This window comes from Oenanthe melanoleuca, chromosome 14 (assembly GCF_029582105.1).
Source record: "Oenanthe melanoleuca isolate GR-GAL-2019-014 chromosome 14, OMel1.0, whole genome shotgun sequence".
NCBI classification, from domain to species: domain Eukaryota; kingdom Metazoa; phylum Chordata; class Aves; order Passeriformes; family Muscicapidae; genus Oenanthe; species Oenanthe melanoleuca.
In genome coordinates this window covers 7,020,533-7,048,217 of record NC_079348.1, presented here as the reverse complement: position 1 = coordinate 7,048,217, position 27,685 = coordinate 7,020,533, and the positions used below count along the sequence as shown (strand labels likewise).

Genomic DNA, 27,685 nt, shown 5'->3' with positions numbered 1-27,685 from the left:
TGGCCCCCGCGGCGCGTGGCTGAGGGGCGTCCCCTGGCTCTGACTGGCTGCTGCCGCGGCTGCGGGCGTTGATTGGTTGTGCTGCTGCCTGGCGCTGCTGGGAAATGTAGTTTTTTTTATCCAGGCGGCGCGGATTGGTCACGGCAGCCGGCAAGATGGCGGCGCCCAGGCAGCAGCGCTGAGCGCGGTCGGGACGAGGTTGCTATGTCGTCTGTCGCGATGTGGCGCGGCTGTCGCCGGCTGTGCTGGGCCTACTCTCCGCCCGCTCGGCTCCCCCAACCGCCTCCTGCAGCTGCCGGGAGCGGCCCGGTGGAGCCATGCGGGCGCCGGGCCTATGCCCCGCCGGCAGGTGAGGGAACACCGCGGCGGCTCCAGCTCCGTTTGGGGAGGGGGATCCTTCCCTGGGGACCCTCATCCCGGGGTCACCCAGAGCAGGGCAGGGCTGGGATCGGCTCTCCACGGCCGCTGAGGGCCCCGGTGCTGGGGATCCCCCCGTGCCCTTTCCCTGGCGTTAATGTGGGTTTGCTGCGGGCAAGGTTCATCGGCAGCTCTGCCAAGCCCTCACTGAACCAGTTTGTTACACTTGTTTTTGCGTTATGTTGGATTTTAGAGATTTTGAGGGAATGAGACTCAGACGAGACATGTTCTAGTTCACCTATCCCATCCAAATACTTTACTGGAATCGTGCAAAATTAATCTTTTTGTCTGAGGTGAGGTTGCAGAGTCGCGGTGACTCATGGCAAGGTTTTGGGAGCCACTGCTGAGCCTTGGGGCTCCTCTGGGATACACACACTAATCTGGTTTTAGAACTGGGCCTGAGGCGCTTTCTGAGGCCCCAACGCTTGCAGGTTGCTAAGCCTGAGCAAATCCTTCCATTTCCCCAGTGAGAATGTCATTTTTTTAGCCTAGAATAGCAGACCTGCAGCCTGTCCTGCTTGCTGTGCCCTTCACGAGACAGATTTATGGGTTTGGGATTTACAACCTGGTTGCTGTTGTCAGGGGAATGGCTCGTGGATTCTTCCTTCCTCGTGGGAGGAGTTTGAGCCTTTGGAATGCCTGTAATCCTGCTCTCATGTGTTAGGAGTGCTGGTAGCAAAGGATGCTGCTCCTAAAGTGAGACCTGAAGTTTCCTCAGGCTCACCTTGTTGGTGTATTCCTGAGCTGGACTGGGATGTTTGGGCTGCAGGGAGGAATGTCCTTCATGGATTAATTTGCCCAGTGTGACTGTAGTTGTAGAATCTGGAAAGGTTGACCATGAAGCAAAAATTCTGAGGATTGGTGAGACAGGTCTGCTTGATAAACCAGCCCTGCCACACTCTGAGGCAGCTGAGCCCCCAGCCTGGCAAGGGTGTAGCTGGTTCTGTTTGCTCCCTGGCTGTGCACAGCAGCAGTGTGGCTGTCACCAGTTTCCTGGAGTTTCCTTGCTGAGTGGAGCTCACTGGAGCTCACAGCTTGGAAATTGTGCATGAAGGGCTGGATTTCCATGGCCAGGCCACCTCGACAACACCAAAGCTCTGTCTGTTCTGAGCTGTGATGGGGAACAGGGGAAGGGGCTGAACATTCTCTGTTTACCCTCTGAATGTTCTCTTTGCCCTCTGTCCCCAGAGAGGAAGAGGTTCTACCAGAGTGTGAGCATCTCACAAGGGGAAGGTGAGTGCGGCCGCTGGGATGGGATGGGATAGGATGGGATGGGATGGCTGATCCCTGGGAGAGGTGTCATCACCCCACACCATGTTGGAACCTGCAGCCCAGGCTGTGTCAGTGGCATTCTGTCACCAGCTGCTGTGCCCCTCCTCATCCACAGCAAAGCTGCACAGAGGGAAGCAGCTTCTAAGATCAAGTGTATTCAAGTGGGAAACCTGAGTATTCTGGTTCATGGCTTCTGTCAGCTCCAGCTCTGAATCTGCTCCCACTGTGGGGTTGTCTGTTGTTCCTTAGTGCCTGCTCCTCTTTGATTCCCCAGGATTTCTACTCTGATTCCCCAGGAGGCTTTGAAATAAACCTGGACCACCGAAAGCTGAAAACACCCCAGGCCAAGCTCTTCACTGTCCCCAGCGAGGCCTTGGCCATTGCAGTGGCAACGGAGTGGGATTCCCAGAAAGACACCATCAAGTTCTACACAATGCACCTGGTGAGCACGGCAGGGTGGAATGCTGAAACCTCCAGATGCAGAATGTGGAAGCAGCAGGTTGTCCTGTTCCTAATGAACAGAAAGTTATGACTTTCTCTGGACTGGCTGGTGCCTGCCTAGAGAGAATCTGTCTCATTGGGGGAACTTGAGAAAGGGCTGGTTTTGGGAATAGTGAGGGGCAGGAGGAAACAGTGAGCGCTGGAGCAGTCCATGCCCCTTTTTCCCTGCTGCTTAATGGGCTGTTTCTAGGGATTCTGAAAGATTTGAGAGGATACCTATTACATGAACCATTTTGTGGCCCTGCACCTCTCAGCCATTCATCTGCCACAAATCCTGCTTCTTCTTGCCATTGTACCATGGAAGCTGCTGCTTTTTCAAGCTTGGAATAACAGCAGTTTCAACTGCCTTTATCCCCAGACCACTCTGTGCAACACGGCGCTGGACAATCCCACGCAGAGAAACAAAACGCAGCTGATCCGGGCAGCAGTGAAGTTCCTGGAGACAGACACAGTCTGGTACGAGATGGGGGCCCAGCTGGATTTTGGAAAGAGGGTTGGGTAAAGTGAGGGAAGACATCTGCTCTCATCCAGTCATGGCATGGCTCTGATCTGTGCTGGTTTTTGCCCAAGGGCTTGAATTAGTTTAGATCAGTCCTGCATGTGCAAATCTGGTTGGATTCTGTGCACCCAAAGGAGGAGCATTGGGTTTGGTTCTTTATTGAACTCTGTTTTAGACACCTCCGTGCTGGACAAGGTGAAAGCAGCAGGAAATTAAGATCTTGGAGAAAAGAAAAGATCTTTGAAAGGCCAGTCAGCCTGGTATTTCTGTGTCAGTACAAATAGCTCAGACTACCTGTACCAGTCCCAAAATGACCTTCATTCTTTAAAGTCCCTGTGAGCTATAGGATCAAACTTGTTCATACTCAGGCTCCTATCCCACTGGCAGCTGCACATTTCCTATGGAGAGAGGGGAACAGGCTTCCCCCACCTGCCCTTGTGGGTTTGGTCTGACTAGGGAGGGAATGCTGAGCTGAGCCACTGGGCAAGGAGAAGCAGGAGTGCCCCACACAGAGTTGCAGTGGGGTTTGTACCTTCCCCTAACTGCTAAACCTCACTTCAGTTTGTGGCTTGAGGCTACCTGCAGTTTTCAGCTGGCTGGTTCACTGGTCTATTTTGTAGTAAGACAGAATTGTCCTTCCTGGAATAACAGAATGCACTGAATTTGGGGAACAGCTGGGGGATTGTTCCCTGTCACTGCTGCCTGGGTGGACAGCAGGTCCCTGTTCCGGTTGCTGTGTGTCTGGTGGGATCAGTGTCCTTCCCAGAGGCGTGTCCCAGCCTGGGAGTGACCATCCAGTGTGGTTTTGTTCTGTGATGTCCCAGCTATCGTGTGGAGGAGCCTCCAGCCTTGGCAGAACTACAGAAGAATGAATGGGATCCTGTGGTCGCCTGGGCTGAGCAAAGGTGAGACCTCAAAGGGTTCCTGGCTGCTTAAGGCGTTGCCCTGCTGAGCCCAGGAGCTCTGGTGCTTGGGACTGCCAGGGCCAGAGGCTCTGTGAGCCCTGGGCCTTTCCCTTGGGCTTTGCTAAGGATTTGGGTGATCATTCCAGGTACAACGTGACAATCGGCTCCTCGACCAGCATCCTGGGGCCAAACATTCCAGCCAGCACCAAGGAGACCTTTGTCAGCCATCTGGCATCCTACAACATGTGGGCCCTGCAAGGTGAGCAGGGCTGGGCCAGTGAGGAGGTGGCTCCTCTCCATAGGGTAGGAGAGTCACTGTAATGTTCTCTTCTCCTTCTCCAAGTGTGGAGGTTTATGTTTTAAATCTGCAGGCCAGGCCCTGACCTGCCTTTGTCACAGGCAGGGATCACTTTAGTGCCACTGGTGTTCAGGATCTGACTGTGCTGTCCCATGAGCTGCTTGCTCCACCTTAGCACAAATAACTTCTTTAATGCCAAACCTTCTAATGATTTAATCCCTAGATTTGTTGTTACCAGGAAAAGGAATCAGGCTTAGTACTCCAAAGTGCCCACACTGTGCACTGGCCTCACTTTTTCATCTTTATATCCCACTTAATCTTGCCTGAGTAATCTGAATTACACCAAAAGATAAAGAAATCAAGGGAGATTTGCTTTGCTCCAGACCTGAATGAGCAGCAGGCAGTGAAACCCACAAAAGACACACAATGCTTGAGCCTGGATGGATATTTCTTTGCTTTGCACAGGGAAGGGTTGTGACAGAATAAAAGGAGGTGGCTTGGCCTTTGTCACTGTGGTGGCAGGGTCAGCACAGTGCTCTGTGCCTGCTGTTAACAGATCTGAGTGCCCAGGTGCAGGTGGGAGGATCACTGGCCCTCCCCGAGGGGGTACCACAGCCTGCCTGTCCCTTCAGAGCATGTGAAGATGCTGCTGTAATGCTGCAGAAACCATCTATGAATCTTGTTTGGTTTGGGTTATTCCCTTCCAGGTATAGAATTTGTAATCACCCAGCTGAAATCGCTGATTCTGTCCATGAGCCTGATTGACAGGCACATTACAGTAGAGAAAGCTGTGCTTCTGTCTCGCCTGGAGGAAGAATACCAGGTAAATTATGTTACAAAACAGCCCTATAATTCAAATAGCAATAATCTCAGCATGACAAATGCATCCCCCACCACAAATAACTGGCAAGGGAAGTGCCTGCTGTAGCAGGAGACGTTCCACTCCACCAGTCTCCCTGTCTGAGAGCGTTTGGAGCGTGCTGCTGCAGAGCAACACCATGGGCACACCAGCCCAGAGTGCTCCCAGGGCTGCCAGTTTCTTTTCACAGAGCCCAGATGGCTGCTTTTCTCCCTCTCTAATCTGAAGTGCAAAGTTGTGGCTGGCTTCTCCTGCTGAGGGTTATCCAGTCTGGAGGCTTTGATAGACACCAAGATATCAAGCTTGCTAGAAATTAGCTTGGTGTGAAGCTCTCCTTGTCCCAAAAGTGGTTGAAGTTGAAAATCTTTTCATCCTCCTGTTAAGAGGCTTTGCTTCAGACCTCAGTTCAGATGAAGCACATCCTCATCTCGAGATATCCCTGCCTCAGCAGTCGAGGATCATCTCAGTTCCTGGGAGGGGTTACCTGTGCTTCACAAACATGAGAAGGGAAGCTGAGAGTTGCTGAGGTGATTTGAATGTAATCCATGTTCCTCCTCTCCTTCAGATTCGGCGCTGGGGCAACGTGGAGTGGGCCCACGACTATGACCTGTGTGAGCTGCGCGCTCGCACAGCAGCTGGGACTCTCTTTGTTCACCTCTGCTCAGAGAGCTCCACTGTAAAACACAAGCTGTTGCAGGACTGAGGCAGCTGGGCAGGGCACGGCACAGAAAGAAAATGTCCAGCTGGGATTTGCTGGCCTGACCCAGTGGATGGTAGCCGCCTTCCTGCCATTCCACTTTTCCTGGGATCAGCTTCATGTGCTGTGGTTTTGTGGGCAGCTCTTCACTTGGATTGCCTGCTGCAGTGCAGCACACAAGGAGGAAAGGTCAAGGTGAGTTTCCTCTGAATCCCCAAGCCAGCAGTTCCAGCCTTTCCTGGTGTCTGTAACTCATCAGAGGAGCTCCACAGAAGAAACAGCTTCCTGGGCAGGGCACGGCACAGACATACCCAGCATATGCCACATGTCTTCATAGCTGCCAGCTCCTGACACACACTTGTTATGGAAATCTGAAAACAGACTCCACTGCATCTGTTGTTCATCCCTCGGCGTGCCTGTCTGTAACACCAGGGTCTCTGTGTTCCATTAAAGACTCGCCCCTGTGAGGTACCAAAAGCTGTGTGTCTTTGTTTCAGTCACCAAACTGTGGGGTGGTCCTATGCTACCAGGTTATGGGAAGGTGCTGGGATGGCTCCAAGTATTAAAAATCATAGACCAGAGCAGACATTAACTTCTGTGTGAACTGCTCCATGAAGCTGAAGTGATAGCAAGGAGACAACTGGATACTCCTGGAGCAAGAGGGGTAAAACCTGGGCTCCGGCCATGTTCAGAAGCACAGAGCACGATGAGCTGAATCTGTGTTTGACAGGCAGCACCGGCCACAGGGTTTTCTGTGTCCTGCTCTGTCCCTGGCGTGCACACACAGCCACCCTCTCGTTTAACCTTCCCACCTTCTTGCTGCCTGCCTGGAGCAGCCCCGCCCCGGCCAGCAGCGTTCCTCAGACGCTGCCCACAAGCGAGCGTGGCAGCGGCTGTCACCGAGCAAGGAGGGGAATTAATGACTCCTCGCTTGGCTGTCGCGAGCGGCGGCGCGTGAGCTCCTGTGGAACCATTGATTTCCCTTCCTGCTGGCTGGGGGCTGCTCTGCTCACGCTGCAGAAAGCCGCTTGTGAGAAGGGGTGAGAAGATGAGGCTCCCAGGCATACGGAGCCCCCACCAGCCTTGTGCTTGCTGAGCTGGAAACCTGCTGTTATCTCGGGGGTGGTTTGATGGAGAGCGCTCCTCTCCCGAGCTGCTGCCTCGTGCCAGTGGCTCACAGGTTCCTGCCACTGAGCTCGCAGGTACTGAAGCTTTCAGGCATGATATGCTACGATGATTTGGTTCAATCAGCTCACAGCTGATCCATAACCCCTTGTGACCAGGTCTGAGTTGTCTGCACGGGCTTTGTGCCAATGTGATGGAAGAGACAGGGCTTCGGATGCTTTTCCAGAGTCAAGAAGGAGCTTTTATTTGCAGTTTATGGTAGGATGGAAGAAATATGCATTTGGTCTGAAATGTCCCAGGCAACTTGGGCATAGAGAGGCAGCTGTTCCTGCTGGGGGCTGTCCTGTGTGCCCCAGCTGAGGTAGCCCCCAGCCCTATTCCTTAGGATTCAGGCTCACTGCATTATCCAGCTCCTTCTGCAGAGTGTTGATGAAGCAAAGGATCTTTCCGATACAGGCGCGGTTTCTGTCGTTCTCAGTTTGGAAAGCCTGGACAGATTGAAACCAAGCAGTGAATCTGCAGGCGTGTCAAGGTCCCTGGAGCACAGAGGGCTCCAGCAAAGGTTTCTCCTCACAGTGTCCCTGCCACTTGGGCCAGACCTGTCTGTGGCCCATCCCCCTGAGTGTGAGGGTCTCTTACCTTCTCTGTCGCTGAGATCTGCCACTGGTAGATGTTGCAGAGCATGTCGCTCTCTCGCTTATCAATCTTCCGCAGGCGGATGCTGTGGGCCATATTGACGATGTTCACAATGGTCTTTTTGTCGTCGAAGAGCTGGGAGGTAACGTGACCGGATGAGAGGAGGGGGTGAGCACACAATGAATGAGCAGCACAGCAGTGCTCAGAGGGAGAAACCCTCTGTCTCAACCTGGCAAATCCCTACTCATTGGGATGAACCCAGGGCTTTACCCTTGGCCTTATGGTGTAATGGAGCATTATCCCTAACAGAGGTGGGGAAACAGAGGCAGCACCTTGGCCCCACATACTGGAACGGGGAGTTCAGTGCAAGCAGGGCTGCCCTGCAGCTGGTGTTGAAGTCAGGCTGTATATGCTCCAGCATGCCTGGAAATGGAAAATCACACTTGGAAGGGATTCCTGCACTGCTGGCACTGGCTGTAAATCTTCATTTCTGGAGAGTCCCAGCTTCTAATGGAAGCAGTGACTTCCCTCGTGGCTCTAAACAGAGGGTGGCTTCACTAACCCATGATGAGTCTCCTCCTGCAGCCAAGTGCAGCTGTTGGGCAAATGAATTCCCTTCTCCATGGGAAGGGATGGCAGTGAAGCAAAATGGGTGCACAGCAGCAGCGTGGAACCGCCACCATCTGCACAGGCCATAAAGCAGCAGCTCCCCCGGGGGCTCAGGGGTCTGCTTTGTGTCTGTCAGCTCTTGATTACCTGGACTGACAGGGGGCTGGGATAATCTGGACAGAGCAAAACCACAGCTAATGCATATTCAAGTAATTTAGCCACTAAATGAAGGAATAATGGAGGCAAAAAGGGCACAGCGTTGCTGAGTGGAGCACTGCAACGATGTTGGTGCTTTTGTAAAGGCTCCTGGGGTCTTTGCTTCCACAGCAAGACTGAGGGCTCGGTGGAAAGCTGCATTTAAAGGGTCATGTCCTGCCTCCAGATCAGCTCATGGACTCAGGAGCTCCTGGAAGGGATTTTGAAATCACTGAGGCAAACAGAGCCCAGGTGCAAGAAATTCAGAGCAGTGCTGGGATTCTGCTGAGGGAGCAGGGAGAGCCTGAGCAAAACCAGCTGTGAGGGAGTGCAGCAAAGATGCTGCCTGAGTGCCTGGAAATCAGCCAGAGCAGTGAGTTGTGCTGAAGGTAGGAGAGAGATTTCCTCAGCACCTCTCCTGGGCTGCTGCCACCAGCTCTGGCAGTGCCTGGGGAAACCTGCTGTGCAGTTCTGCCCTGTCCTAGTCAGTGGAGATGTTCAGAGGCACCAGAGTTCAGCCAAGCAGCTGGACCCTCTAGGAAGGAGGTTGTGCTGTGGTTCAGGTATGGTTCTGGCAGCACTGATCCTCCTGGAAATCCTGTCCCTTCAGAGAAGAGGCTGTGGCCTCGTTTTCTTGCCTGTTCCCTCACTGAGATGAATTGTTTTGGTGCCCTCACCCTTTGAACATCCTCTGGCAAACTGTCATCAAAGGGATCCATGTCCAGTTTCTCCTGGGTGGCGATGACAATCTTCATCAGCTTTTTATGGTGTTCATTTTCCAGATCCCGGCACTGGTTAAATGTACAGAACGTGATTAAGGAAAAAGCTGACCACACCACTGATCTGTGGAGATTAAATGACCTCCCATAGCTGGGCTCGAGTGTCTGCACAGGGGAATTCTGCAGAAATGAGCCTGGCTGCTCCCAGGAGCTGCTGTGGTGTCAGGATATCAGGATATGCACTTTCAGTTCTTAATCACACACTGATTCTCATCTTTACTGCCAAATATGACAGAGGAGTGAGACAGGACCTAGGATTGCCAGGGAAATTGGAAGAGGCCTCCAGGTAAAAGCTAAGCTCTGCATGCAGTGCAATTATTTGCACCAGGCCATCAGATTTCTAGATTTAAAGCAGCATGACCTGACACTGAAGCACTTCAGTATTCTCATATAACTTTTTTTTCAGCACACATCAAAAATACAGAAATGAACACAATTTAAAGACATTTCAACAAGAACTGGATTTTTCATTGATTGCTATGGTAGGAATGTACCTAGAAAACAGTCTAACCAGATCTTTCCTGTATTTTGTATTCTCTGCATGGAGAAGGAAGATTCCCAACAGGGTGGAAGCTGCCTAAATCCTACAGACTTTCAGCACAGTAGAATTTAGATCTTTCTGTGCTCTCCAGAGCCTCTACATAAAGAAGCTGGGAGCCTTGAATGACTGTTCCTCTAATCCAGGAAAAGATATTTTCTGTTGATTAAAATTTAAAAAATAAAGTTTTTATACTTATGGCTCATTTTTGGATTTAGAGGTGAACTATAGGTACATGACTGGGAGTTCCAGGCCAACATACTATGAAAAGGATATATCCCTTGAATGCTTTCAGTGAATGTTGATGCTATGACATCGATGCTTCTTTTAAAATCCTGTAGCAGTTCCTTAACAGAGGGGGAAAAGAGGACATATCACAATGAAAACTTGCATAAACATAACAGGGAGTCGGGGAGTCTAGGAGGAATCTACAATTTATTGTAATTTGGACTCACTGCTGTTATTAGCACAGTCAGAAACTGAACTGCCTCGAGCATTTAAAGTGTTTTCAAAGTGCTGCAAGATATTCTTCCCTTCTTCAGGGACAGAAAATCACAATCAGTTTTTTGGAGGGAAATTGCCTGAATACTACCTTTACCCAGTGTCTGGGGATCCTTTGTTACCCTCACCTAAGCAATGCCTGGAGAGGGCTGTATTCCCATACCCTGCCATGCTGCATTCTCCTTGTCCTTGTCTGTATGAAGAGCCTCTTGTCACAAGCACAATCCCTGCCTGGGCTTTACTGCAGCTCTTGGTTTAGTCCTCAGAAATTAAAATTGCTGCTGCCTATTCCCTCTCTCAGAAACGGCTGATGGAGAATCTGTGAAGTGCTGCACTTAAATGTCTTGGTACCCTGAATTCTGCAAATCCAGCAGGGCACACAAGGAGAAATGTTACTACTCATCCCATCAGTGATTGCAGATATGTAAGGGCCAACTCAGAAAACACTGAAAAGGCACAGTCCTGGTGCAGTGAGGATCCATTTTGAGCTGCTGTTTTCTGCCATCCATGCTCACAAAAGTAAATTGCTGCACACAGGCCACAGCTCCTGCCTGCTCATTTTTAAAGAGATTACTTTGGGTTTTTTTCCTTGGGTGAAGATGCACATCAGCAGCCCTGCCCTAGTTTTTGAGAAAAAGTCTGGGGAGGAAAAAGCAGCTATTATGCAAGCAAATGCAGCAAGCTGAGCAGGAATGTGTGTAATCTTATAGCAAAGATCAGCTTCAAAGAGTGACACCTCTAGAATTCCAAATGCATACCCCATGCTATGCAGTGACTTGTGCAGACCTATAAAATGATTGCACAACCTCCCTGTCTCTAAAGTGTGGGAAACCAGCTTGGATAGATGTGATGGACATGCTGTGTTCTGCTCTGAGAAACAGGAATCTCATGTAAGGTATTGATATCCTGATCTCATCCCCATCAACTTTGAGCAGAGAAAGAATAAGATGGGGACAAAACATTTTTCTGAGTGGAAGTGCAGTGTCCTCCTCTTTGTGTGTAAGCTGCAGTGACAGAGAAATGACCCCCCAACACTCTGGCTGTGAGGTGCCACAGGTGGGAGCTTGGATCTCACCTCCAGGTCGTTGGACACCAGCGCTTCCAAGGTCATGAGTGCATCCCAGAGCTGACGGATCTCCTCCTTGCCCTGGGCTACTTCAGACTCAGCAAGGTCGCCACTCCCAGCCTGATAAAGCTCATCCAGCCTCTAAACACAGAGATACATGAATTACTTATAGCTTGTGTGCAGCACTGCATCACAATTTAATTAACTTGTTACATGTGTGAGAAAAGTTCCTGCTGCTGATTAGCTGAGGTGAAATGTGATGATTCAGGGAAGTTGCCAGATTTACATAGTGGAGTTAACAATGCTGAGCTTTGCTACTGCAGGGGCATTGGGAAATCTTCCTCATCCTCCACTCAGCAGAAGACTTTGCTGCTTCTATGCTTCCAACTTTGGTTCCCCTTCATTTCAAGCAAAAAAAAGAACAATATTTAATTCTTGATATTGCTGGATGTGAAGAAGAAATTGGTAATTGCTTGAGAGAAAGAAATACAGGTGTAAACCTGATCCACTTCCTACCAAGAGAATCCACTTCCTACCAAGGAGAATCTTGACTGACTTCCAGTAGGGTCAGGATTTAGTATTCTGAATATGGAATACCTATCATTGCCTGCCTTCCTCTTACAGCAAGGATTTATTGCCCTTCAGAATTTTGTATTGACGTCACTTTTGTATCAGACAAGATTTATGTTTTCTTGGATCAAAAAAAAAAAAAATTCTCTTGTGCTGAATGTGTTATTTTCAAGTCTGTTTAAAATCAGTTAGCAATCAACTGTTTAAAAAAGGAGGGAAAACATATATGTTTTATTATGTTTAATCCTCTTCTCCTGAGAGGTAATGGAATGGGGTGAAATAAAGAATTCAATTAGAAACCCCTGCCAAGGCTTGTGTCTGGAAATGGGGTGGATTACCTAAAAGGGGGAAGGGGAGAGCAAGGTGTCTCCTTCTCTAATGTAAACAAGTTAGGAGGCTCTAAAGGCTCCAGAGCCACACAAGCTCTGGGAGCAACAACTTCAAAGTTCAAGGCCTTTAATCCTCTGTAACTAACTTCAGAGAGCACAGTGATTTTACAGGTTACCCAAGTTTGCATGAAAGGATTACAGACAGACAAACAGCCCTAAGAACAGCTCACAGACTGCAGTCTGCTGGGGCTTCTGTGCTTTTTGAACTCCTCCAGCAATTTTAAATGATGGGGGAAATGATGTTAAAACACTGTGTTTGGTTTTGATAGCAACTCTTCTAATATTTATATGAAAACTGGCACACTGATCCCTGTGTCCTGTTTATAGAGAATCACAGAATCCCAGAATGGTTTGGCTTGAGAAAAACCTTAAAGACCATCCAGTTGCACCCCCTGCCATGGACAGGAACACTTTCCACTAGCCCAGGTTGCTCCAAGCCCCATCCAACTCGGCCTTGGACTTCCAGGGATGGAGCAGCCACGATTTCTGTGGGAATCTGTGCCAGGGCCTCATAGGGAAGGATTTCTTCCTAATATTTAATCTAAATTCTTCCTAATATCCCATCTAAGCCTGCCCTCCTCCATCCTAAGGCCATTCCCCCCTGTCACCCCTTGCAGCCCAATCCACAGCTGAGCCTGTAGGTCAGACCAAGATGAAGGGGTCAAATCACTCTGTTTCTTTGGGTCTTGTTGTTGTTTCTTTGTTTTTGTAGGTTTTGCAGGGTTTGTTTTGCTGCTTTGGGGTTTTTTAATGGAAGATATAGAGAGAATTCAAGCTCAAGTCAACCGAATACTCATATCAAACTTCAGTATTGAGATGATCTTTAAGGTCCCTTCCAACCCAAACCACTCTGCAGTTCTGTGACTCTGGTAGTGCTGCCAGCTCCTAGAGCTGCTGGATGCAGATTTCCAGCATGAGTCAGCAAGGTTCAAGGCCCTGGGAGTAGAGTGACTCAGCAGCTGTCAGCCTGTGACAGGCACTGAAATAAAAGTGACCTGGTTTGCAGCGGGAGCCAGCGCTCGTGACTCTGCTGGTGTCACTTGTCAGGGACTTGCTCTCTCAGCTGACAGTGTTACCAGGCTTTAGCTCTCCCTAATTTTTTTTTTTTCCTGTGGAAACAAAATCGTGATCCATCTATTATACATGGTTAGAAAGGGATCCAGCTAGAAGCTACGCCCTGAGCAGCCACAATGGGTGGCTGTAGTTGAGCAGAATGAAAAGAGAGAGTTTCTGCTTTAAAGGGCTAGAAATACATTCAAATAACTTTATCTAATTTTTTTGGTTATAGTTCTTTGAGCTGTTGTTGAGAAAATGAACTGAAGCAGAAAATTACTTGAAAATAAACTGAATGCCCTGCAATTTCCTTCCTTTTCTTCCTGATTTTTCAGTGAAGGAAGAGCTATTGGAGGCTTCAAAAAGAAGGGTAGTAGCAGTAAATATATACCTATTTGTCTGTCTGTCTGTCTATCTATCTATCTATCTATCTATCTCTCTCTCTCTTATAAATCAACTTTATAAAAATATTTAAACTAAAAGAAAGATTAAGCATTTCCATTTTCTTAAATATTGGTAACTTTTCTGGATGGGAAAAAAAATGAGTAAAAACTCTCACCCTGCTTAGCCACATTTTTTCTGTAAACTCTTGAAGGACCTTTACCTTTATAGATGATATTATGACACATTAATTTTGTTCTGCACTGAATTTCTAGTATAGATAAAGGCTGTGTTAGCTGGTTGTAGTTTTCCCAAAGGGTAGAAATTCCAATCCCCCCTTTTTTCCCTACATGAAGTATTAAAAAATTTTTCACATTCTATCAATGACATTATATTATCTAACAAACAATTTTTCTGCATATAAATTTATGTTGTAAGAAACATGTAAGGAAATATCAGTGGCTGAGCACTGTAAAAGGTTTCCTAGAGAGGCTGTGGAGTCTCCATCCTTGGAGTAATCACAGTTTTGGGCAGCCTGCTGTGGGTGGTCCTTGACCAGAGATAACTTCCAGACATCCCTTCCACCTTCAACCACTCTGTGATTCTGCAATTAGGGATCAAGTATTTATTTCCCTTACAGCACTGTCAATCCAGAATAATTTTCTTAATTTTAATGGAGTTGCCCCAGTTTTCAGCACAATTAAAAGCTGGCATAGGATGTAGAGAAATCATGTATCAAACAAACAGATGTGTAACATTACCCTTTGGTTCTGACTCTCGAAGTCTGAGATTATCCTCTTGCTTTCTTCCTGGTTGACTGTCAGAATTTCATGGTACCTTTTGTAGAATTTAGAGACTTCAGCTTCTCGTTTTTCATACTCTTCCAGTCCATAGTTAAACAGATTCACACAAACTGAGACAAACTCCTCCTTGTATGTGACAGCAGAGTCAAGGTTTTTTGCTTGTTCAGTGGAGCAACACGTTATGTTCCTTCTGCCTCTGCAAATCTGAGCAACAAGAGCTACGAGCTACTTTTATGTTAACTCTGTGGTTCTTGCTGGGAGCTGCCAAATATTCTGTCTGGGGCAGGACTGGGTCACCCATTCACGTTTTATGCATAGGATTTTGCTGCCTTAAGGGTATGGAGAAAGCTGTGGCAACTTGAGGAGGGGAAAAAGACCTTGAGGAAAAGAAGAAAATACATTCACTTGTCTGATTCTTCTGACACAGCAGCAGAAGGAAGCCTACAACCCTATCTGTCTTCACAAGTGTGAATACAGTGCCTGTGTAGTTAATAAATACAGCTCTGGAGCCCACAGCCAGAGCACAGAATAAACTACTGACTTAGTAGCATCACAAAAATAACGTCAATTTTTCTTCTGCTATTATCTTGGCAATGGAATTGTTTCTGGAGTCTATTGTTGTTAAGCTGTGATGCATTTTTCCCCAACAGTGTAATGCAATTTTAAGGAAGGTCAAGTTACTGGCCTTGACAATACTCTATTAATCTGAATGAGAAAAGGAAAAAGAAAAAAACGTGTCTGCTTTCTGCTCCCCCGTGTAGGAGCAATGATCAGAAAAATGTGCTGGCCTGGAAACTTCACGTTGCCAGTTCTGGCAGGTTGTGAGATATGCGACTTGTATCACTCTGATTAGTCTGTTCCTATCTCCTACCACTTCAATTTCAACATGATTTTAGCACTGTGCTCTTACAATCTACCCGGCAGAGATTTATCTTCCAGCTCATTTTAAACTTTAAGTGGATTCCAGACTTAAAGAAAGTACAAAGTCTTGATTCTTGAAGGGTCAGAAAAGGAGGCTACTGAAATGATGTTTGATTCAAGGGAAGGAAAAGGAATATGGTAATTACAACAGGGAGAATTTAAAATGCTGGGATCTCATGACCTGTTGGGGATAGAAACGAGTGGTTTTACAAATGGGATATTTCAAGCTGGGCTGGCCATCTTGCCAGTAATATAAACCATTTGTTTGGAGCCCTCATATTTCACAAGATATCAAGCCTTAAAGCAGTCAGTGGTCTCACAGCCTTGTAGTGTAATTTTTGGTACCAATCCAAAACTGAACACAGACTGTCTCAGATCTTAGATCAATGTAGCTTTCAGCTCTGGACAAAAGCAACAGATGAAGAGTCCCTGTGGATGCACTTCCTTCTCAACTCAAGGCATTACCTTTTAGCTATAAGTATTCCAAATCCAGGAAGGATATGCCTGCAGCAGGTCCTCCACTCCAGGGAGGAAAGCCAGTTTGGCAGCATCTCTATCCTCTTCATACAGACTGTCAAACAGGAATGATCCATTCAGGTACTCAACAAAGGCTGTCTTTGAAGAGAAACAGAGCAAAATAAGTAAAATGAAGATGCCAGCCTGCTGCCAGTCCTCAGGATGTGTCTCTCCTAGAAGCACCTCAGCAGCAGCAGAACCTTAGTGTAGACACAGCTACATGAACACAGAAGAAACACCAACCAAGCACCTTGCAACTGCAGTGAAACCCATCCCAGGGGCTTTGCTGCTACAACTCTATAGCCTGAGGATAGAAAACACTCTTAACTCTCATATCAGATCATGAAATTATAAAATGATTTGGGTTGGGAGGGACATTAAAGATCATCCAGTCACACCCCCTGCCCTGGGCAGACACCCCTTCCACTCTCCCAGGTTGCTCCAAGCCCCATCCAGTCTGGCCTGGAACACTTCAGGGATGGGGCAGCCACAGCTTCTCTGGGCAACCTCTGCCAGTTGCCAGTATAAAACATTGTCACATCCAAACACTTATTGCAAGGCTGTTTAGCCTTTCAGATGAGGAGTTGGTGAACTTTGGGGAGGGACAAAGGGAAGAGTTGCAGACATCCTCCCTGGCACTAAACACTAAACTTAAGCCACTCTGATCTTCTAGAGTCTGGAATACAGATCCAGGCTACAACTGAAAGCACCATCCCACTTGGTCTTGCTCTCAGTCTGATCACAGGACTTCAGTGATCTCCAAAAGTCCTGGAGAGTTTAACCATAAAATTGATGAAAAGCTTAACTTAGTGTGAAGGAGGAAAAAAAAAAAGTCACTTAATGAAAATGTTAACATTTCCCTCAGACCTGTAATTTTCTTAATCTCATGTCAGGCTGATAAGCTCCCTGGGTATGATTTACTATTTAGCTTTGCAGGGTCTCTATCTGTAGTTTCATTGTTCAGCCCAAAGAGTTATGTTCATGTGTATTCCACAACAGTTCCTGTTTCCATCCAAAAGATAAGATTCAGAGATCACAGAGATTAATCTGAGCCTTAGTTTCAGAAAAGCTGATGTCAACCTCTCATTAAATCTTCAAGCAGGGAACAGACAAGTCAATATGTGTTGTGCTTCCTTCTCCTGAGACAATACAAAACCAGCCAAAGAAAACTTACCTGGTGGTAGTCCAGCTCCTTCTGCTTTGCCTCTTGTGTCTCCTGCAGAGCAAGGACCTGAGCCTCCTCTTGTTCCAATGGCTTAGTAAGATCTCGATACTTTAAAGCTGCAACTTTTCTCTGAGAAATATAAATAAAATATTTATTTTATATTATTGAATATTGCTCAATGAGTTTGAGCATAAGGAACTGATCTTTCTAGAACATGCATCAGAGTGGCATCTGCATCTCCATTTCCTCATCAGCTTTTTATTAAACTGCTTATGAAGTTTCTAATCTAATCCTCATCCCATTTTTTTCTGGCATATTGCTCTGTTTCTGCATTCAATGCATCTGAGATAATTCAGTCCCAGGAAGCTTTTCTCTCTCCATTTTCTCATCTTTAGAGTAGGTTTTTTTTCCTCTTTTAGCAGGAAGTTCTATTTTAACTTCTAGAATTTAAGCTCCAATTTGATCAGTCAGCAAGGTTAATACATTTTCTTGGGTGGAGAAAGCTCTTTGGAGGAGTGGATAGCAAGGTAGTATCAGGGGCAAGAACCTCATTAGCTTGAAACTGAAGCTTGACAAATTTAAGTATGCAATTCTCTGGCGTCCCTGATGAGCAGGGACTGCATTCCATGACCTGGAAAGCCCTTCCAGTTCTGTGGTAAGAGCAATGTACATTCCAAGTACAGCTCCTGCTCTGTGCCAAGCAAATTTACAATTAATCATGTTCTTTGGTTACTAAAAAAAACCCAAAGCAAACAAAACAAAAACCCCTGAACAAAAAACCCCATCTTTGTTCCTTAGAGCCCTGGGATGTTAAAGCAGCTCCACAGGTTACTGGTGAGGATGAAGTGTCTTATTCAGAAATCAAAAGTGGGAAGTGCATCCAGGCACCTGCTTGCCTGGATTGTCAGCTTGCTACTGAAACAAATCACTCAGTGAGCAGCAGGACCACCAAGGCTCCTTTCCCCTGGATCCACATCTCAAGATTGATTTCCTCTGAGATTCTCTAAGAAGACTTGCACTCACACTGCAGCCTCTCTGTGGCAACACGAACCAGGCCCCTCTCCCACACACAGCTGCTGATTTTCACAAAATCTGTGAAGACATCATGCTTCTGACACCTCTACCTCTCTGTCAGATTTGACAGAATTTGGCCTACAGGTTCACAGCTGTTATGTGGAAGCAGAATAAACACTGAGTGTTTCTGTGAGCCTGATTTCTGCAGGGAACCTGCCCTCAGTGCTGGAATATTGCTGGCACACCAACAAAGCAAAGGCTCTGTAAGATGCTGCTGCCTGATTTCCCAAGCAGGGAATGCAGAAATCTCACCGTGGAGCCTCTCACCAGCTTGAAGTCCAAGTAGACCAAGTTTGGAAGATGAGCAACAACAAACAGTGTGTAGTGCTCCTCTCTGCAGAAAGGATTCCCACTGAGGTTCAGTGTCCGTAAGCTTTTTAACCTCCTGAGGCAGACAACCTGTGCCAAAGGGAAAGAGCTCTGTATTTCCCACTGCTGGGGAAACACAGCCTTGGAATTTATGGCTTTTATTATAGTTGAGCTGCAATATTATGTATTCTGCTCTGCTGCCAAATTCACATGACAGTCAATTATGAGTTTCTAATGGTTTTGGGAAAGGAAATACTTAAATTCACGTTGGGAATATCTAATGGGTGGAGAGAGAAGGCAGATGGGGTGCACAAATCACAGTGCTAAATTGGTATGATGCCCTCAAAAGAACCCCAAGTAAATCCTAGGCTTCTCCCCTTTTCTCATATGTAGCCACTTATTCCTTTTCTAGCTTTCATGGGAGCCAATAGGAATTTTGCCATGGCTGAGAGCAATCACAGAACTGGGCTCCCATGAGTCAATAATCTAAAAGAAAAATGGCTGCAGTAAGCACTTAACACCAGAGGACCAAAACCATAGCACAGACTACTTAGAAATCCTAAGAAGAATTTTATCAGCTAAGGAGGGGATTGGACACAATGGCAAATGCCAAGTTTAGAATATCTGATCCTTCAACAGAGAATATTTGCAAAGTCAAGGAACACTCACATCTTCCAGAATGGTCAGATTATTCTTCCCTATGGAGAAAATCTGCAGCTCTTGCAATGTGTCCATGTGCTCAATTTTAGATATTCTGTTACTGTAGAGACTAAGGTCCTGAAGCTTGACAAGAGTATCCAGGCCCTCAATTACTTCAATATTGTTGAAGGACAGGTCTGGGGAAGAATTTAGAAATCAAAGATTAAATTATTTCTTGCAGAACACCCTGATTCCACCCTTTAGATCTGGATGGAGGAGTTTATGTACAGATTTTTCTCAGGGGTGGTATGTGTCTCACAGGAAAGGCTCAGCATTAAATGATCCTTTATTCTCATCTCCTCTTTGCAATTGTCTGTGCAGCTTTTAAATGAGAGGAAAAGCTGAAGTTAGTCCATGCAGAGTCAACATACACAGCCTGAAAGGGATTTCTGCCTTATACAAATATGAAATACAAAACAAGAGGTGGGGAAATGCCCTTAGAGGGGAATTTCTGTGATAAATCTGACACTGTCTTGTGTCTTGCAGACTCTGTCCTGCCACAGCCATGGTCACTCCCACAGGACCAAAATATGGCAGTTCCATGTCTGTTGAGTTAAGCAAAGGCTCACTTTAGCTGTTTCACTTATTGAAATGTCTTCTTCCCCTGCCAGAACATTTCTCCTAACACCTACACTCACCATGACTAAGGGCAGGATTTGCCCTTGGACTAGTACTGAGCAAGCCAAGAGCCCAAAAACTGTTTATGAAGTCTTTTGTGTGGCTGAGACACTTGTGCAGCAGCAGCTGAACCACTGCAGCCTTTGGGCAAACAAAACATGTGAGTGTGCTTCAAAACACTCTGCTAACACTGATAGTTGGTGATTCACAAGTGCATCAGTCATCTGTGGAGCAGAACAGTGCAGACAACTGGGAGGAAGAAGCCATTAGACATTTCACAACGTGCTTATGAGCTGAAGCCCTGCGTGCTGAGGATATATTTAGGATTCCAGCCAGCAATGTGGCTGCAGTTCCAGGGAATGCTCTAAGCTGTGCATCTGTGTAGCTGCAAGCAGTCACATAAGGCTACAAGAATGGGCACTCCTTGGGACAACGATGACACCAAGCCCTTAAGGATATAGGGGTAAAGGTTGTAGGCTCTGGAATGCCTGCAGCAGCTTTGGAAACAGAATGCAGGCTTCTAAATCACAGAGGTGTTTCCATAAATATTCCTGAGAGTCACCCCTAAATACAAGACAGACAACCTTGGAAATAACCTTGAAACCTCAGCTTCCTGTTCCTACCCCACCAAATGTATTAAACCCAGTTTTTAAACATTTGAAGAATTGTTTTGCAGCTCTGATACTCAGGCATTTTGACATTTGACAGTCAAATAAGGAGAGACACAGACAGCTGACAGCCTTCCCAGGGTAAGCTCCTATCAGTCCTGTTTGAGAAGTAAGGTGACATCCTGGTTTATCACAGATTGCTTTGCACCTGTGAAGGCATCCACCCTCCTCTGCCTGCATCTCACCAAGCCATACAAGGTGAACCAGACTCTGCAGACCTTCTATCTTCTCAATGAAGTTGTTGTCCAGCTGCAGCTTAGTCAGATTCTCTAATGGCCACAGATTATCAATCTGCAGGATGCCTAAAGCCACAGGAAAAAAAAAAAAAAAGAGAAAGAAAATAAAATTCCTTTTCATGTGAGACTGCTTCATTTCAGAAGACACACTGCCTTGCACAAGGAAAACAGGTCCAGTCTTGCCTCCAGAAGGATTTTCAGTGTGTGATGAGTGCCCTGGAGAGCTCAGAGGTACACGGGCTGGAGGAGATTACAGTGAAACAGCCCACTTAACCCCAGTGTCCTGCACCAGCACACACTGCTCATCAGCGAGGCCAACGAGGCGTGCAGGGGATGCTGACTATGGCCCTGCACTCCAGTGCCTTTATGAATCCACTGCTAGGAGGCCTTGACCTTCATTTTCCTCTCCAGCTCCAAGCAGGAGGTTTGGGATGAGACTCTGCTTTTCCCTGCATTTGCAGTCTGGCTGTGCCCAGCTCCTGCTTTTGTAAATGACTCTCCTGCTCCCAGGATTCTCATCACAGGAGAGGAAGTTGGAGTCTTCTCTTTCTGTGAAGCTGCAGTTTAGAGCTAATCAATACCCCTGCATTTCGTTTCCTCCAAAAGCAGAATCACAAGGGCAGGCTGTTAATCACCACAGCAAAGTATCAGGAGCAAGGTGACAGGAAATACACAACATTCTCACTCCCATTTCTCTTTTCCCTGCAATGGATTCCCAGAAGATTTCATCTGCAGCCCTGCTATCCTTATTTAGTGAGGGCAACACAAACCAAGGAATTGCACACACAAAATATTCACACAGTTCTGGATTTTGTATTTGCAAACAAATCTATGCAGCATCAGGTCAAGGGAGCCTTTTCTAAAAAAATCAACTCATACACACATTATTTTACTGGAACACACAAAGAATAATCAACAGTAGATTTTGCCTGTGAAATTCCGCCCCCCTCCCCCCCACCAAATACTTAAATATTGAGCCAAATGTTCTTCCTTTTTTTTTTTTTTTTTTTTTTTTTTTTTGAGTGCAAGTTTACAACAGGTTTGACAGTAAGAGACAAGCCATGGTAATGCTATGGATGACCAGAGAATGCCATGAGGTGGGACTGTAATCACCATAATCTCCCAAACAGCTCTCACATAATTACCAGCCAAGGCAGAGCCTGCCCAGGGCTGGATTTGGCCACGAACTGAGGGGCCCATCAGGCCTGTGGCCTGTAGGTGTCACCACAATATAAATGTTAAATGAGAACAGCAGTGACAATGAGAGTGGGAAGTGAAGCAGTTTTGAAGTTACCCATCAGCAAAAGCACCCGGCTCCCTCTGATGAAGCTCCTTTGTATGAGCAAAAGTTCAAGCCCAGACGTTAATTTTCACATAATAAATCCAAGTTAATAATGGTTGCTTAATTACTCTATTTCCTTCTAGCAAAAGAAGAGGCAAAATATGTATATATTCTGATACTCACTTTTAAAACTAAGTTGTAGCTCTGTCACAACCTTCCAGTTAGTGATTTCCCTTCTGGCAATATCTCCAAGGTCCTCTGGACACTTCTCTTCGATGGCTTTCTGAACCATTTCATCATCAATAATGTTTGGCTCAATATTACTGACAAACTGACTCATTGTGAGACAGAATCAGCCTTAAAGGACAGAAAAGAAAAATAAATTAAGTCACTGCCTGGCTACTTTTTCCAGCAGTTATAGAATCTCAGAATGGTTTGGGTTGGAAGAAACCTTAAAGCTCATCTCATTCCATGGGCAGGGACGCCTTTCACTATCCCAAGTTGTTCCAAGCCCCATCCAGCCTGGCCTTGGACACTTCCAGGGATGGGGAATCCACAACATCTCTTGTCATCCTGTTACAATGCTTGACAACCCTTTCAGTGAAGAAATGTTTCATGGAAATTTAAATATTCCTAATGTTGCCCTGGAGGCAATGAGACTATTTGTCTTTTTTGAGCTGTGCAGAGTTAATGAATCACTGTGAAGGACTTGGATCTTCAAACTTTTGCTTGTGTAAGATGTTTATAATCACAGAGTAAGTTCTGATTTATTTTTGCATAGGACAGCATAATAAATGTCAGAGTTTAGAAAGTTCTGTTCTCATTGTGGAACCTCATGAACAAACCAAACCTCTCTGTGGCTGTGTGCAATACAGACTGAGGAGCAGCAGGCTCTCGATTTATCCATCCTTCACCTTCCTCTATCTCTTTCTTGTACAATCACAGAATGGTTTGTGTTGGAAGGAACCTTATCTCATTCTACCCCTGCCACGGCAGGGACACCTTCCACTATCGCAGGTTCTCCAAGCCCCATCAAACCCGGCCTTGGACACTCCCAGGGATGTGCACTTGTCAATGCCGGTTCCAACCACGGCCCGGTGGGTGGGAAGGGGCCGCCGCCTCATGCTCCCAGGACCAACCGAGGCCCAGATCAGGCCCCCGGGCCTCTCACCCGCAGGTCCCCGGGGTCTGGGTCTGTTCCCGTTCCTGATTCCCGGTTCCCGGTTCCCACTCGCGCCTCGGCGCCCGTCGCTAAGGAAGCCCAGGTGCGTTGCTAAGGGCGGCACGTGACCGGCTCAGCCGCCAATGGGCGTGGGGTGGGTGAGGAGGTCAGCTACCAATCAGAGCGCCAGAAATCCGTGTCAGCCAGTCAGCGCCGGGACCGTGCCCTCGGGGCGGAGAGGGCTCGGGTGATTGACGTTCCCTTTGCCCAATAATGTTACACATACTTTCAGCCTCTGCCCAATGGGGAATGGCAGTCTCGGTGTTTCCGCTGTCCATCAAAAGGAGGGCGGGGAAAAGGCCGGGACCACCGCGGGGGCGGAACCCTGGCTTGACAGTGATTGACGTGGTCTTTAACCAATAGTCTTACTGCGCGTACTGCAGCTGTCCAATCGAGTGTAGGGAGGCGGGACCCGCCTGTCAGAGCGCGCTGTGGTTGGTGCGCGGGGCTGTCGGTCAGGGCGCGGTGCGGGCGGGGTGGGCGCTGGGCCGCTGTTTGTTGTCATCCCAAGATGGAGTTTCTGCTGGGGAACCCGTTCAGCACCCCGGTGGGGCAGAGCCTCGGTACGGCGGCCTGGGGAACGCGGGGGGGCCCGGGGGAAGCCGGGGAGATAGCGGGGGCTTCGGCCAGCGGGCGCGGCTGGAGCCAGCGGGGGGTTCTGGGGGGCTGTGAGGGGCTGTGAGGGCTCTGGGGTCTGTGAGGAGCTGTGGGAGCGGTGGGTGGAGGGTCTGTGAGAGCCCATGGGGGAAATTTGGGCTCCGTGAGCGGCTCTGGGGCTCAGTGGAGGTGTTTGGGGGTGATGGGGATCAGTGCGGATTGATGGGGGTCTGGAGGTGCTGATGCATCTCTGGGGGCTGCCGGGGGCCTCTGGAGGTGTGGGAGGGTCTCTGGGGAGCAGGGATGCCAGGGCTGGTGGGGGCTTGGAGGTGCTGAAGGCTTTGGCGTTTGGGGAGTGCTGGAGGCCTCAGTGGGGGACAAGGTCTGGGGAACAGGGGGGATTTTGGGCAGGCTGCTGTCCATGAGAAGAGAGTGACTCCACGTCGAGATGGACGCTGGAAAGTTGTTGCATCCCCCAGCTCCTTTCCCTCAAGTTGAGCGCCTTCTTCCAGACTACCCTGTCATTGATCCACCTTTTCCCAAAGTTCTGAAACCTCCCTGTACTTCTGAGTGAGCAGGGGGTTTAGAAACACAAATACGTGCTCAGTTTTCAGCCTGGAGGCTGAGTTGTGGTTTTGGTAATGCTTTGGTGCCATTAGCAGGTTATTCTCAGTGAGCTTTCACTGCATGGCCAGTCAAGGCTTCCCTGGGCTGCTGTAGCTATTCATTCCCTCCCACAGATGTGTTCTTTCATGGCTACTCATGTTTTGGTGTGGGTTGCCCTGTCTGTAGCAAAGAAGAGAAAGGAGGAAGCCTGGGCATCCCTTGAGCAGAGTTTGGTAACTCTGAGTTTTCACCTCAGCTGGGTGGGCTCTCAGTGCCTCCTCCTTTCCTCTGTTGGGCCCTGGAGAAATTGAAGATCTCTGACATTGCGGTGGGAAGGAACAGGCTGGCTCAGGTTCCTGCAGTGCAGGAGGGCGGGCAGTCCCAAAGCCAAGGTGATGCTCAGTTGAGCATGTCTCCTGCGAGGCAGGGCTGGGAGAATTGGGGTTGTTCAGGCTGGAAACGAGAAGGCCTTGGGGCAACCTAACTGTGGCCTTCCCATACCTGAAGGGAACCTGCAGGAAAGATGAAGAGAGTCTATTTACAAGGGTCTGGAGTGACAGAACAAGGGAGAATGGCTTCAAACTGACAAGAGAGTAGGGGTAGATGGAATATTGGGAAGAAATGCTTCCCTGTGAGGGTGGGGAGGCCCTGGCACAGGTTGCCCAGAGAAGCTGCGTCTGCCCCATGCCTGAGAGTGTTCCAGGCCAGGTTGAATGGGGCTTGGAGCAACCTGGGATAGTGGAAGATGTCCCTGCCCATGGAAGGGGTGGAACGAGATGATTTTTAATGTCCCTTCCAACCCAAAACATTCTGTAATTCTGTAATTCTATAACATACAGCTATGTATAGTCTTGCCTATAGCTATTCTACGTTGATTTATGGAATGATGGAAGTCTTTGAAAATCATAGTGGAGAAAATTTTGCAGAATATCAGTTCATGACCTCAAACCTCTTTTCTAGTCCTTTCCTCATCCCCATATGCAGGGACGCCCCTGGTTGAGGTAAAAGGCCCTTGCATGGGTGAGTCTCACGCTGTGCTCTGAGCATGACTGGGCTCTCTTTGCCAGCCTATATGGAGCATATGTATAACTTGCTGTTTATCCTCAGCCATCTGGGGTGTTTATTTCTTCTGCTGAGGGAGAGAAGTGCCAGGAATCAGAAGAAGAATAACGAGAATAGCTCAAGTGAAAGGTGATTTTAGAGTGAATTGGCTTTGTTGTGTTGGCCATCAGAGCACCCCTGCCAGGCCAGCTGCTGCTGGGCCAGGCCTCTGCCGTCAGCCTGGAAAGGGAAGGCAGCAATTCCTCCTCTCTTCATTGGCAGCTTCTTTTAGCATCAGTCAGTGGTTTGAAGGAGCTGAAGAATTGTTGGGGGGCAGGGAGGGAGGAGCAGTAAAATCTGCTTTTTTAGCCTTCTGCCTCTTTAAGTCTGGAGTGCAAAGGTTTTCACAGCTCTCACATCCCTTCACTCGCTGAACGAGCGGTCGCTGCAACTTTGAGGCTTTGAACACTGAGCTGCTTCCATCAGATAAGGTTAGGTGTGCAGCTTCCCTTAATGCAAAATTCAGCTGCACTTTCAGAATGTTTTTTTTTTTAACTCCCAGGGGGAAGAGATAACTGCAGATTTTATTTTGGAAGACAAATTTTTCTGCTTCTCCTATCGCTGCCAGTTATCCCTTTCTGAGACAGCAGTAAAACAAAAGCATGCCTTGTTCTCAGACACTGCTATTTGCCCAGTGCTTCCACAGTTTGTTTTTCCAATGAGCTTGTGGAATATAATTTTCACTTATGTTTCTCTTCATTCTTTGAAAGAAACGGAATAATTTTGTATTTCTGTTTAAACATATTGTGTTGTACACAGTTGTGATGTTTTCAAGCAAGGCCTAACACTCACCATAAGGAAGAAGTGCAGAAAATCCTGTAGGTCCATCAGCACACCAAGAATGTGTGTTCCCTGCCAGGAAGTAGCAGAGGTTCACGAGAAGATTTAATTAGGTCTCTACAATATCTGCAGATAAATGCCAGGTCTGAAAAGAACAAAGATGTCAGAAAAGGTTTGGGGAGAGCTGAGAGAGGTAATACAAGGGATTTTCTCTTTTCTCCTCTTTATCTGGATAATGTCTGAAGCTAGGCAGGCTTTTTATGTTAACTCTTTTGCTTAATGTGGGAAAGTAATGCTAGGATGAGCTCAGAGGATTTGTAATGGAGATGGATAGAGTCTCCTGCATCTAAAGTGCCAGTTGAAATGGCAGCCAGGTTACTCATGGCTGAAACCTACCTGATTTTTGGACTGGCTTATATGGCACCCTCTGTTTAATTCCCAGTGGTGACATAGCAGAAACAATATAAGCCATCACCATGGCTGCTAATTACAAGCCTCACCTAATTTTGCTGTAATACTTTGATTGACCTGTGGATACCCAGCTGTCCTTGTGTCTCCAACAAAGTCCTCTTCTGAGAAGAGGGGTTGGATTTTGGTGGGGCTGTTGTGTGGAAGGCAGGCAGCTGTATCTGAAAGATTCCTGAACTAAAAAAAAAACAAACAACATTTTCATTCCATATTGCGTTTTACCTTGAGGTTGCTGTGAAAGGAGCTTATAACATAATTTTACATATAAACCAAAAATCTCACCCAGGATTTTTGTAGCAGAATTCAATACTTCCCAAAGGTTTTTTTGAGGTGTTTTTCAGAAAGTCTTTGTGAAGGCTGCTGAGGGTGGAAGTGGGTTCCATGGGTTTCTTAGGCTGCCAAGTACATCGAGGTTGACAAGATCCTTTGTGGCATTGGGTGCTGGCCCAGTTCTTACAAGTGAACTGGTTTTTTTTTTTCCAAACACCACTGTAAATACTATATTGAAGAATATCCTGACCAGGGAGGAGCAGAAGAGCAGGAAGATATGTAGTAAAGCAGCGCTGACAGAGCGCTTGCTGTGTGGAGAGGGATCAGCCTGGAGAAAAAGCTGCAATTTACAGTAGTGGGAATTTGCCTTGAGATTCACCATGCTGCCATAAATTGCATTTTTATCTTTCTTTGTTCAATGGAACCATCTTTAAAGTGTCACCACTCTATTCAAGGTTATTAGAACAAATACCCTTGCTGCAGGTTAGCGAAAACATCTTCGATGATTAAAGCTGATTGAATTACAGGGCTGTGGAGTGCTGGTGAGTCTTTTTTGGCCATTCTGCTTATTTGATAGTGGCCATATGGCTTACATGTGAGGACACAGGAAAGCCTGGTTTAGTTGTTTGGTTTTTTTTTTTGTTTTACTCTGGAGACTTTGCAAAGACTTCAGAAGAGTGCTTATTTGTTTGAATCCAAAGCAAACTTTGCTGCTGGCCCCCTCATGCAGGTGCAGAGGGCTGACCTGGGGCAGTGAGCTGTGAAATGGGCTCCTCACAGGGTGCTGGGCAGGGCCATCAGGGTCAGTTTTGGTCAGGCTCTGGTCAGGGCTATGTGTGCTGCTGAACTCAGCTCTTCTCACGCAGCCCCAAATCTGCCTGACCCAGAGCCAAAGACCTCGGGGAGTGAAGTTCAGCACCTGAATTAAGTGCAGTGAGACTTGAAAGTTAATTTTTAACAATACAGTAGAAATAATGTTGTCCTGTGTGGCTGGGAGTAGGGAGCAGGTGCTGCTGGTTTACACCCCTGCTTGCAGAAGGGAAGTTTCAATGCACAGTGC

General features: G+C 47.4%; 3 protein-coding genes across 4 annotated transcripts in view; 2 read left to right on the top strand and 1 right to left on the bottom strand.

The window, feature by feature from the left end:
* The first annotated feature begins 28 nt into the window (after window positions 1-28).
* Window positions 29-5,917, top strand: ATPAF2 (ATP synthase mitochondrial F1 complex assembly factor 2). Its single transcript, XM_056503342.1, has 8 exons — window positions 29-349; window positions 1,606-1,650; window positions 1,986-2,131; window positions 2,549-2,646; window positions 3,514-3,594; window positions 3,741-3,853; window positions 4,600-4,715; window positions 5,317-5,917. The coding sequence occupies exons 1-8, from the start codon at window positions 205-207 to the stop codon at window positions 5,452-5,454; spliced, it is 882 nt and encodes a 293-aa protein (XP_056359317.1). The 5' UTR covers window positions 29-204; the 3' UTR covers window positions 5,455-5,917.
* DRC3 (dynein regulatory complex subunit 3) lies at window positions 4,328-22,862 on the bottom strand. Its single transcript, XM_056503341.1, has 13 exons — window positions 22,753-22,862; window positions 21,765-21,938; window positions 20,249-20,365; window positions 18,748-18,914; window positions 18,022-18,168; window positions 16,705-16,824; window positions 15,517-15,629; window positions 14,052-14,226; window positions 10,907-11,038; window positions 9,607-9,677; window positions 8,691-8,814; window positions 7,213-7,344; window positions 4,328-7,061 (listed from the first exon to the last, which is right to left on the bottom strand). Exons 2-13 carry the CDS (start codon window positions 21,919-21,921, stop codon window positions 6,948-6,950), a joined length of 1,569 nt encoding a protein of 522 aa, XP_056359316.1. The 5' UTR covers window positions 21,922-21,938; window positions 22,753-22,862; the 3' UTR covers window positions 4,328-6,947.
* Window positions 22,863-23,259: 397 nt separating this feature from the next.
* Window positions 23,260-27,685, top strand: part of TOM1L2 (target of myb1 like 2 membrane trafficking protein) — a 56,164-nt gene continuing 51,738 nt past the window's right edge. For both annotated transcript variants that reach the window (XM_056503224.1, XM_056503223.1), the window contains exon 1: window positions 23,260-23,366. In XM_056503224.1, coding sequence (XP_056359199.1) covers window positions 23,315-23,366 — 52 coding nt within the window. In that variant the 5' untranslated portion in view covers window positions 23,260-23,314. The remainder of the gene's footprint in view (window positions 23,367-27,685) is intronic.

Bases quoted from the DNA above. Each gene is read 5' to 3' on its own strand.
- ATPAF2 (XM_056503342.1), top strand. From the start codon at position 205: ATGTCGTCTGTCGCGATGTGGCGCGGCTGTCGCCGGCTGTGCTGGGCC. The intron at 2,647-3,513 runs GTACGAGATGGG...GTGATGTCCCAG, and splicing joins CTGGAGACAGACACAGTCTG to CTATCGTGTGGAGGAGCCTC. The intron at 4,716-5,316 runs GTAAATTATGTT...CCTCTCCTTCAG, and splicing joins GCCTGGAGGAAGAATACCAG to ATTCGGCGCTGGGGCAACGT.
- DRC3 (XM_056503341.1), bottom strand. From the start codon at position 21,921: ATGAGTCAGTTTGTCAGTAATATTGAGCCAAACATTATTGATGATGAA. The intron at 11,039-14,051 runs GTAATGTTACAC...CTCTGTGTTTAG, and splicing joins TCGAGAGTCAGAACCAAAGG to AGGCTGGATGAGCTTTATCA. The intron at 9,678-10,906 runs GTGAGATCCAAG...CCCTCTGTTAAG, and splicing joins TGGTGTCCAACGACCTGGAG to GAACTGCTACAGGATTTTAA.